At 40.6% G+C, this 12,414-nt stretch overlaps 1 protein-coding gene across 1 annotated transcript in view; it reads right to left on the reverse strand.

The window, feature by feature from the left end:
- The window catches only part of Fam19a4 (family with sequence similarity 19 member A4, C-C motif chemokine like), a 213,652-nt gene that overhangs the window by 4,874 nt on the left and 196,364 nt on the right, over positions 1–12,414 (reverse strand). The window contains exon 5 of the mRNA XM_005364921.3: positions 8,105–8,229. Coding sequence (XP_005364978.1) covers positions 8,105–8,229 — 125 coding nt within the window. The remainder of the gene's footprint in view (positions 1–8,104; positions 8,230–12,414) is intronic.

The following is a 12,414-nucleotide window of genomic DNA, read 5'->3' on the forward strand; positions in this document are numbered from 1 at the left end:
GAAGAAGAAGAAGAAGAAGAAGAAGAAGAAGAAGAAGAAGAAGAAGAAGAAGAAGAAGAAGAAGAAGAAGAAGAAGAAGAAGAAGTTTATTTGATGAGGGGTGAGAGCCACACTTATCTGTGGGTACCAAGATAAGATTTTGAATATAGTTATATATTCTATTAGTTTAGAAAAATGCAAGTAGTAGATTCTCTTTTCAGGTCTATACTACCAGCTATAGATACTTGGCTAGGTTTATAGTACAAGGCATGGATTTCTTCCTAATGAGTGGATCTGAAGTCAAATTAGACAACTGTTGGTCATTCTGAGATAAATGTGTGACTATCACACTATGCCGGATATTTTACTAGGCTGATCATTGTTGGGGTTTGTAGGCTTTCCAGCTGGGTTAGACAACTACAGATTGCTGCCCGGCATCTTTGGATACTATAGAGCCAGCCCTCTGGGAGGAGGCATCCAGGTCAATTCCAGCTCAAGTACTACATGTGCTCTGACTGAGTGTGTGGTACCTTCAGTAACAGGGTCTTACATTCAAGTTCTGGAAGGCAACCAAGAGTAATGGCAATTGCCAATAGCCAATGTAATTTTGGAAGACTTGATTGAGAAGCTTCCCATTTTTGGAACTAGCTTTTGTTAGATAGTACATGATTCTTCGGGGATAGCGCTACCCCAAAACTCCATTTAAAACTCACATATGGGGGCTGGAGAGATGGCTCAGTGGTTAAGAGCACTGACTGTTCTTCCAGAGGTCCTGAGTTCAATTCCCAGCAACCACATGGTGGCTCACAACCATCTGTAATGAGATCTGGCACCCTCTTCTCATGTATGGGCATACATGGAGGCAGAATGTTGTATACTTAATAAATAAATCTTTTTTAAAAAAAGCTCACATATACACTTTAAGTACTAAAATAATATGCTGCCATATGGTCTTATCCAACATCCTAGTGCTCTCTCCGCTCCTCCTCTATTGCCCTCCCTCCCCTTCCCCAGTTGAAGTCTGACCCACCCCCCATTTTCCCACCACCCCCACCAATAGCACCTGTTTCCTACTGTTTCACTCCCCGGAGCTCCATCTCTCACTTTTCCACCATGGTCCCTTGTTGAAAGGAGGCTGCATGTTGGTTCCCAGCTGCTCAGCCCCGAAATAATCATACAGAAACTGTATTAATTAAAATACTGCATGGCCCATTAGCTCTAGCTTCTTATTGGGTAACTCTTATATCTTAATTTAACCCATCTCCATTAATCTGTGTATCAGCATGAGGTCATGGCCTACCTGTAACATGAGGGCCTACTTGTTGGGGTTTCTGTCCTACCAAGTTCTACAGCTGTTTAGCCCCAAAGAATGACACAGAAATCTACATTAGATATAAACTGATTGGCTCACTAGCTCAGGCTTCATATTAGCTCTTATAACTTAAGTTAGCCCATTATTCTAGTCTATGTTAACCACATGGCTTGGTACCTTTCTCAGCGGGGCAGGTCATATCTTACTTCTTCTGTAATCTGAGCAGGACTGTGGAGGAAGCTTCCTTCTTCCTAGAATACTCCTGTTCTCATTGTCTGTCTGGTTTTCCCGCCTATACTTCCTGCCTGGCTATCAGCCAATCAGCGTTTATTTAAAATATAATTGACAGAATATAGAACTGTTCTCCTGTACCACTTTTCCCTCTTTTTTTTAAACAAAGGAAAATAGCCATAGTCCATTTTGGGGCATATGTGGGCGTAGTATTCCAGACAACTTCCAGCTTGTTGGGGGCACTGATAATCTTATGGGGACCTAAAGAAAATTTAGAGTTATGATCAGATCCTGACTGGAGTATCCTGTGAGGCTTGATCATCTCAGGCAGCACCTTGAATCTGTTCTGGATGTAGAGCTCAGACATCTGGGCCATCTGTGCCTACCGGAAATTTCCAGGATGTATAGGCAGTCCTGCCCAGACCACAGAAGAAGCAGGATGTGACCTGCCCCACTGAAAAAGGTACTGAGCCATGTGGCTAACATAAATAAGAATAATGGGTTAATATAAGTCATAAGAGCTAATAAAAAGCCTGAACTAATGGGCCAATCAATTTATAAGTAGTGGAGACCTCTGTGTGATTATCTTTGGGACTTGCCGGCTGTGGGAACTGGGCAGGATGGCGACCCCAAAGAGCAGGCCTTCATGTTACACCCACCAGCTAAAGTTCTGGCATCTGTCTCCAGCAGGGCTACATGGCTTCTCCATGAATCTGCTTCCTTTCTCCCAGCATTCAGTTCTGTCTTCCCCACCTACATAAATTCTGCCCTGCTATAGGTCCCTCCCTATTTTCCTGGCTTCTTCAGAAACTATGGGCTAGCTACTCAAACCTAAAGAAACAGAGCTAGAGACTACAAATAAGAAGGATGATAATAGCATTTATATATCTGGATCTGGGTTACTTTACTCAGCACAATTTCCAGCTCCATTTACCTGCAAGTTTCATGCTTTTATTTATTTTTTACCAGCTGAATAGAATTTCAATATGTATGTATACCACATTTTCATTGTCCACTCATCAGCTGAAAGACATTTATGCTGATTCTGCTTCCTAGCTACTGTGATTAGAGCAGGAATGAACATGGCTGAGCACATATCTTTAGAGTAGAATACTGAGTTCTTTGAGTATATATCAAAGAATGGTATAGCTGGGTCATATGGTAGATTCAGTTCCTACATTTTAAACAATCTCCACACTAATTTCCAGAGTGACTAGACCATTTTGTAAGCCCAAAGTGAATGTGGGATCCTTTTTCCCCATAATCTTGTCAATATTTGCTGTCAAATGTTTTCATGATCTTGGCCATCCTGATTGGGAAGAGAAAATCTGAGTGCGGTTTTAATTTGCATTTCTCTTACTGCTGAAAATTTCGAATACTTGGGTAGTAGCCACTTTTATTTCTTCTTTTGAAAACTTTGTTCAGACTCATAGCCCATATTATTAATGGAATCATTTATTGACTCTGGTTTTTACATTCCTTGTATATTCTGGATATTTAATCCTCTTATCATATGTATAGCTATCAAAAATTCTTTTTCACTCTCTTCTCAATTATTTCCTTTGCAGGAGAAGCATTTTAGTTTTATGAGGCCCCATTTGTCAATTGTTGCCCTCAATTTCTGAGCAAATGGAGTTCTGTTCAGAAACGTCTTGTATCTTGTTCTGATTTTTACTACTTCTTACAGTCTACTGGATTTCAGTTTGTTCTTGTTTCTGCAAATTATTGAGTTGCATCTTTAAGTTGTTAATTTATGTAATTTCTGGTTTTTAAATATAGATACTTAGAGCTATACATTTTCTTTTTGAGACTATTGTTAATGTGTCCTATAGGTTTTGTTGCATTTTCTTGTCATATTTCATTCTAAGATTTTTTTATGTATGTCTTGATTTTTGACCCATTCATCATTCAGTAAAGTGTTAATACCTATTAGTTATTATGGTTTTTATAGATTATTTTATGACTATAAGTTTTACTGAACAACAGTTAGGTAGCATACTTGGAGTTACTTGTGTCAATTCTTTTGTGTTTGTAGGAATTTGTTTCATGCCTCAGTATGTGGTTTGTTTTGGAGAAACTTCTATGGGTGGCTAAGTAGAATGTATATTCTTTGGTGTTTGGTTGGAATATTCTATAGATATCTCCTAAGTCTATCTGATGTATAATTACTTAATTCTAACGTATCTCTGTTTATTTTTGTCCAAATGACATAGCTCCTGGGGAGAGGAGATATTGAAATCACCAACTATTATTGAATTGTGCTTAGATTATATCTTGAAGTCTAGTAGTATGCTCTTTATGAAATGGGGTATGCTAGAGTTTAATACATTTATGTTTGGGATTGTAATGTCTTCTAGGTTAATTTTTGCCTTGATTAAAATGAAGTATTCTTCCTTATCTCTTTGGGTAAATTTTAGTTTCAACTCTGGTTTTCTGATATTAGAGTGGAAACTCCTGCTTGCTTTCTGGTCCCATTTGCTGGGAATATTTTATTCCTGTCATTTCACTCTAAGATGGTTCCTATCCTCAAAGTAAACCGACATAGAAGTCTGTGTTCTAAGTCCAGCCCTAGGCTTACTATGCCAAGTAGGCTAGAAGTGAGGTCTAAGACTGCATTTTTAACAAGTGAATAATTCTACAGTCATGAAACAATGAAATAATTATGGAGGTGACCCATGGTGATACCCAAGAGATAGAGAAAGGCCACAACTAAGGTGTCGCTTGAGGAAGGTACTGGGCAAGGACTAGAGCCTGGGAAACACTAATATGAAGGAAGCTTCTGAAGCCAACACTGCCATTTCTGTTATTTAATAAATTTCTGCATATTTCAGATGATTAAAATTTTATTTTTATTCCTGATCCTACAAATGTCAGTTTCATAGGCATGATCATCCTAAAGACTGAAGTCTCTTGGGGTTTAAACAAATATCCATGAGACACTTTTCTTCTTGACTCATTCCTCTTTGCATTTCCAATGAAACCCTGGAAACTTTTAGACACTTAATAGAAAATTTGAAAAAAAAATTGAATAACATCCACACCTACTAGATTGGACATTCAAGACATGAAAGTTTATCTCAAAATTTTAAAAGTAGAGGTAAGGCTAGGGACGTAACTCAGTTGAAGTTGCCAAGAATGTGTAGGTCCCTTAATTCAATATCAAGTTCTTTGGGGTAGAGAAATAACAAAGTGAATTTCAAGAATTGAGTAGGGAGGTTACAGAAAGCTCCTGAGAAAACATATCATTCTCTAGAACAGTGCCTGGGCCTAAGCACCATTGACTGTGGGGACTATACCATCCTTTGTAGAATGCCTACCACTGTCCATGGTGTTGACTCACAGATGCCTGTAGCATCTCCACCTCAACATCTGGCAACCCAAACATATCCTCACATATTGTCCAGTATCCCCAAAGGGGAAGAAAGCACTCAGTAAAGCTCTTCCTTATTTATTCACAGTTTCAAAATAAGAAGCTTAAATACCACAGACTTTCACAAGATCAAAGTTGTCTTCATCTACTGACAAATTATTCAAATGCCCTGACACACCCTTACTGTTGATGCTACAAAGTCACTGGGTCCTTGGAAGAAATTTTAGCACTGACAGTTTGAAACAGGGAAGTGCCAATCAAAAACTCTGAAGAGAGGAAAAGGAGCCTTGAGGCATGAGAACAGCATGACTTCTTTTCCCACAGGAAGTAGTTCCTAAGCCTTCTCAGGAAAATGAGGAGGATGTCAGTCTTTCCTATGTGGGGCTGATGGCTAAGTAAGAACAAGGATATGTCTGCCTCTCTTACTTTCATCTCTGAGACAGAGCCCATTAGTATCTCAAACCAACTGCTAACTCTTTCTGTATTTGCATTTAAATGAGAAGTAGAATCCTAGCATATGTGGCTTACTACTCAAGACCTGACACTCTGAGCTGTGTGTTCCCATGCTGCTGTGCACAGATTCTTTAAGGAAAATGGAAACTGTTCTGATGTTTACTTAATACCCCTTCCAGGGAGGCAACTGCTTTGCCATCACAGGATGGCTGTCCCTCCAGAGATATAAGGTCAGTACCATTGCAAGCAAGAGCTACAGTTTCTAGAATGCCAAGTTCAGCATGTGAGGCAGTCAGAGCTCCCCAAATGAACTTCTGTGTGCATGCAAGCCATAACAGACATAAAGTGTTTTAAGAAGTTCAAGGAATGCTGACTTGGATTAATAAAGGAAACAAAGTTTTATACCTTCCAGATTATTCTCAAATGGCATATCACTGGGAAAAAAGGCAGCCCAAGTATTACAGTGGCTTTGGGAACTGTATTATGTCTCTACATCTTTCCAGGAGATAAATGAAATGTCACTACCATTGGGAATTGAGCTAGAGCAAACTCATATTCCCCACACACAGAGGCAAAATGCCCCTAAAGGTTTACTTCCTGCTAATGCTCTCACTAACTGCACATAAAGAGAGAGAGCCACTCTACCAAGTGAACTACTTACACACATTCTTTTTCCAGAATTCACTTGGCTTCCATTCAATCTTGTTTTACATTTATATCTAAAAATCAATACAAATTTAATCTTCTAAAATGTTATTTCTTAGTCTACAAGAAATGCAATGAAAGTTTATTTTAATCACTGATAGATAGAAGATTATTTTTTTTTACCTCATAGGAGACTTCAATACTTTTTATTTAGAGAGTACTTATGGGAACAGCTGAAAGGAGTCGGGAGCAGGAAACAGAAGTTGCTTAGCAAGTGCAATGGCCTTAGGTGGCTGGGAGTTTACTGGGCGTGGCCTAGAGGGATTAGTTGGGCAGTGGGACAGTTAACCTCCTTGCTGCTTCAACAAATACCTCCATGGATTTCCTCTGACATGGATGTAAAAATAGAGTTGTGACTTGAGGTCTATGGAGGATTGCCTCAAAGAGCACCCAGAGATACCAAAATCTGTACATGCGGAAAACCTACCTAGAATGGCATGCCACTTACGTGTAGTGTATACAGACTTTTTGATATTTTAAATAATTTCTAGATTGCTTATAGCAACTACAACACAAATGCAAATATATAGCTATTTTACTTGTCTGCATGTATATCGAAGCATCACATGGGTGAAGTGTCTATAAAGGCCTGAAGAAGCACTTGATCCCCTGGAAATGGAATTACAAATGGTTGTGAGCTGCCATGTAGGTGCTGGGAACTGGACCCAAGTCCTCTTCAAAACCAGAAGGTGCTCTTAACTGTCAAGACATCTCTTCAGCCAGAAATGGTTTTTATACTCTATTATTTAGGGAATAATGACAAAAAAGAAAACTGTACTGGTTTAGTTGAGATGTGATTACCTTTTAATGTTTTAGTCTGTGACTGGTGGAATCTACACAGGTCCTGTCAACACAAATGTTGCTGAAATCACACATTACCAGTAAGCACAAGTTATGTTCTAATGGGAGACAACTTTAAATGGACATCATTGCAACCCGTCTAACTCCAGTAACCTCAGAAAGACTTGTCGTTAACTGGTATTCAAGAAACAGCTATGGTGACATCAGCTGGATCTGGGCCTACCAAGATAGGCAAACACAGACAAGGACCTGACTTCACAGATCCCACACTAGATAGGAAGGGATGTAGGGAACAAAGGAATACAGCTATCCATGGAAAATGTAACCCTAGTGGACACTCAGTCACCAAACTCAGATGCAACCAAGGATAGATTCACTGAAGAAGAAGAATAGTTGACTAGAAAGGAAGGGAAGACATCACATCATATGAGAAGGAAGGACCACCTCAAAGGCATCATGGCAGAGACCAACAGAAGGCCAGGAGGTTTGGGGCAGAAAGAAGGGAACCTGCCTTGCATGATTGTCTCTGAATGGGATGACTGAAGCTGCTCAGAGGTTTTAGCATGGCCTGGTTGAGAGCTGACATCTCACAACTGTTTGCTGTAGTCAATAAATGGAGTTTCTGCCGGAAGGAAGTCATTAGTCACTGGACGTGATGATGGATTAGGTGGGAGCCAGGAAAGCAGTCATGAAAGGATTTGGCAGTAAAAATTTCTAAAATCCAAGTAATTGAGAGGACACAACAAGACAAAGAAGTTTGCTTTCTCTCTGAAGAGCTGAAGTACTTGTGTTTTCCTTCAGGAGCAAGAAATTCAGAATGGGGAACCACTAGGGAGAAGCTGTGGAAGACTTGAGTGAGAATCTCACCTGGCCTGTCTCCAATCTCAGTGGCAGCACATTTTCCTATCTGAGTAAATCATCTGGACGTGGATTCTTGCCATGTCGCTTTGATACACCACTCTGTCAACTCGGAAACCTTTACTTTAAATTGAGCTCCTGAAGGAGCAGAAGGGAATTTAGGGGCCCTGCTGAAAGCAAGAGTTCACCCACCAAATCACTGCCCCAACACGCAGCAGCAACACTGGCAAATGGACTCTCCTGAAAGGCAAAAGCCACAGTGTAGCACAGCCCTGGCAGGTTTATCAACACAAAACAATGTTGTTCTCTTGCTGGTGAGATCCAGGCACAGCAGGAACCCCTGTGTTAGCAGCTCCCGCAGCTGTAAATTACAGTTACCTTTTGTTCATACTTACCTTAGTGGTTTTGACTTTATTGCCACTGCTACAGGACCAACCCGAGGAGTCCGGAAGGACTCGGCAGTCCTCTCCTTCCAAGCAGGGATCCATGTGGCACCACCACTTCTCAATCACAATGGAAGCTGGAAAACAAAGGATGCATTGTATTTGTGACATGCTTTCTTCCTCCAGGTGTGGGTGGCAAAGCGGAACACAGGTTAGCACACTCATGCAAACGCTGCTCTGGGACTCCACGTGTGGGTGGCAAAGCGGAACACAGGTTAGCACATTCACGCAAACGCTGCTCTGGGACCATTGCATAAGTGTGTTTAAAGAGTCCAGTTGGACCTCCATGTACTCTGGAAAATGCAGTTTTGGAGTTGGCTACCAAACGTAATAGAATTGGTAAGAGCCGATGCCTTGTGGGCACCTGTCTTGATTTGAATCTCAATGTGTTCTTTTCTCCTTTGCTTTATGGCCTTAAATTTGTCATATAATTTCTCTCAGCCTCAATTTTTCCAAAAAGGCAGGCATAAAAAATTGGCCAAAGATGCAAAAGGATATAGTAACTTCAGGGGAAACTTTGAGCCAGTCCTTTGGTCCAGGAAAGGCTAGATACTGTAACAGACAATCTCTTTGGTTACAGGCTCCAGTGGCAGGCAAGTGTTGTTCAATGTTATTCATGGCTATGAACACTAAAACTTAAACACTTCATCCTGCATGGATACCATCGCTGTAGTCCACTGCAGCAACTAGCTGAATGATGAGTCACAATTTGTCATGTCGTGAAAATCAGCTGCAGTGTCAGGACCCAGCCTTGCCTCACAGTCCATGTGAGATTATTCCGGGATGTTCATTTCACCTGTGAACTCACTATTCCCCATCTCCTGCCATCTGCACACACACAGAAGTTTGCCCATAATACTGTGTTTTATGTTAATAAAACAGAAAATAAGTAGTTTTAAAAATGCTGCAAGATCCCCCGGCGGTCCTTCAGAGCAGCTTGTCCCAGGCAGAAACAGATGCCAGACCCCTGGAGCAGTTGCTGGTCCCAGCGAGGCGAGCGGCTGGGTAGGCAACAGTAAGCAGGGACATGGGCAGACACATAGTACAGAATAGAATTGAATATTTATTACTTAAAGGAGAGGTAGAAAAAAGAGAAAGAGAGAGAGAAAGGGAAGAGAGAAAAGAGGAGGAGAGAGACAAAGAAGGGCCTGAGAGAGAGACATGCACGCACACCTAGAGGGGACAGAGAGAATCTAAGATGATGGGAGGAGGGCAGGGGTCGCCGGGAGTGAGTGTCGCTTGTCTCTTAAAGAGACGAAAACCATAACAAGTAGCATACTAGATTCTGGAATTGAACACCAACAGAAGTAGGGGAATCTCCGTTCTATAGGATGGTTCACAGGGTGGCTGAATTGCAGAGGTTAATTCAGCCAATTAGCTGTTACAGAACTGAGCTGGAGTTGAGGCATTGGTGAGTCAAGAAAGCCTGACCTATTTTCTTGTTGAAACAGCAATATTTACATAGAAAACACCTCCAAGTAGATGTTACAATTATCCCCCTTGGGATGATCATTGTTTTCCACAGTTTCTGAGCTGCAGAGATGTGGGACCCATAGATTACTTTTGTGTTTTTAAATAAAGACTTTAATAAATGGAAACAGGGTAAACATGTCAGTTTGCTATGTGTGAACAGTGTGTTGTTGTAAGAGGTGCAGGCCCTTTGTTGCGTTCCGCCGTCCAGCAAGCTTAAGCTCTGAAATAACCACACAGAAATTGTATTAATTAAATTACTGCCTGGCCATTAGCTCTAGTCTCTTATTGGCTAACTCTCACATCTTGATTCAACACATTTCTAATAATCTGTATGTCACCACAAGGTCATGGCTTGCCAGGAGAGATTCTAACCTATGTCAGTCTCAGGCTGGAGATTCATGGCATCTGCCACACTTCCCTTCTTCCCAGCATTCTGTTCTGTCTACTCCGCCCACCTAAGTTTCTGCCCTATCAAAAGGCCAAGGCAGTCTCTTTATTCAACCAATGAAAGCAACACATCCTACACCAGTGTGTGATGATTACCAGAATCAAATAAATTAACTCATCCATAGTTACTCATCATTGATCATTAATCCCCAAATCCTGTGTACCTTATAATGGAAGATCCACACCCTTTGATCAACCCATTTCATCTCCCATCCTTCCAAACCCTCCATCCAGCTCTGGAAATGACAATTTTTCTCTGTACTAACAAGAATTCTACTTTCTGAAAAATTATATATAAAAGAAACCATGGGAACTTTAATCCTTTGGTTCCTAGCTTATTCCTTTAGCATAAAGCCCTCCTGATTCATGCATGTTTTCACAGATATCAGGATCTCTTTGTGTGAACAAATACTGGTCTACTGTGAACATAGCCCACATTTTCCTTCTCTCCCCAGCAGTAAAGTTACTGGGTTGTTCTCACCCAGCTATGTCAGTGAAAATGGTGGTACAGATGCCTTATAGGTAGTGAGTTCGAGGATGGGAATGTGGCTTAAAGCACCTGCTTACCTGTGTAACACTCTGAGTTGGAGCTCCAGCACCACACACAAAGGAAGGGCCGATTTTATGTCCTGTGTATTATGTCTAACAGGAGGTTTACTGCATATGTAATCTTATTTTCTGAGGAACTTCTATATTGCTTTCCATGGTTGTCTGTACCAATTCACTTTCCTGTCAACAATACATGAGTGTTCCCCTTTCTCTGTGTCCTCACATCCCCCTGTGGTTTAGATAACAGTCATTCTAATGAAAGCGAGATAATACAGTAATGTAAAACACTGCCTTGGATGCCTGTTTGATATTTCTGTTCTCTCTGAGAAAATAGATATCAGGTCCTTCGCTCACTGGTTTTGGTTTGGGGATTTCAAGTTCTTCAAGCCCGTTATGGGTTGGATGTGAACCCCTTACAGAAATGTGATTCATGGGACTGGTGAGATTCCTCTGTTAAAGCACACGTACTGTTCTTTCAGAGGACTGCTGCTCAGTTCCCATCACCCACGTAGGGCAGCTCGCAACTACAGGTAACTCCAGTTCCAGGAGATTGATGACTGCTTCTAGCCTCCAGGGGCACCTGTGCTAACATGCACACATACCCATGGGGGCCGGGGTGGTGGAGATCTTAGAAAAAGAGAAATATGTTCTGAAACAAGTTCTCACATTCTCTGGGCTGTCCTTTCCTTCTGTTCTTTGTTGCCTTTAAGGGATTTTGGTTTGACGGGTGTTCACTTGTTTGAATTGCTTTTGTTGCCTGTGTTTTTAGTATCCATACCTAAAAGTCCATTGCTAGTGTCAAGGGTGTCCTGCATTGACTTCTCAGCTTCATAGTTTCTGGTGTCATGGTAGTCTGTGGTGCACTGTGAATTATTCTTGTGTATGGAATAAAGCCATCTTTTACTTGCAGCCAGCCACTTTTGACATAATCTATAGTGAGTATATCCATAGCCTTGATCACACGTATGTAAGTTTATCCCTGGCTTTCTACCTTGTTCCATTGTTCTGTTTGTCTACTTTTATAGCACACCTATGCTGTCGTGCGATTACTGTAGCTCTGAGTACATGAATTAGGATGTATGATGTCTCTAGCCTTCCTTTCTTCTTACAAACTCTTGATCTATTTGTGCTCTTTGTGACTTCACATAACTTTAAGGCTATTTTCCGTTTCTGTGAAAATGCTACTCAGTTTTTGATAGGAATCTGCAGGTCATTTGGGACACTTGGCAACAATATTCACTTTTATGTTGTGTGATTTCCTTCTGCAGCATCAGAGAGCTTTCAGTACATGGATCTTTTGCCTCCCTGGTTAAATTATTTTTTCTAAGCATTTTGTTTTTATCACGTGATCATAAACAGGATCTTTTCAAAATTCTTTATCACTCTATGAAAATGCAAGTCATTTTTTTACAATTCATTCTTTTAAAAATTTTCTATCTGCCGACTTTACTGAATTCAATGTCAATGGTTTTTTAGCCTCTTAAAAGAAGTGAAGCAGAAACAACATTACAAACACATTTTGTAAAGCCAGCATTAGCCTCTTACCAATGTCAGGTCAGACATCTACAAGAAAAGAAAATTACAGGCCAACATATTTCATAAAAATGAATGCAAAAAAAAACCTCAAAAACACTAAAAAGCCAAATTTAGCAGGATGTTGAATAAATTACTCAGCATGACCAGGTGGGAGTTGCCTCTCAAGTGCAAAGAGGATTAAGTATTAATCAATGTGATCCACTACATTCTGAGAATAAATGATAAAAATCATATCATCACTTTGATAGATGTATAAA

The sequence above is a fragment of the Microtus ochrogaster genome, unplaced genomic scaffold (assembly GCF_000317375.1).
Source record: "Microtus ochrogaster isolate Prairie Vole_2 unplaced genomic scaffold, MicOch1.0 UNK1, whole genome shotgun sequence".
Classification (NCBI taxonomy): Eukaryota; Metazoa; Chordata; class Mammalia; order Rodentia; family Cricetidae; genus Microtus; species Microtus ochrogaster.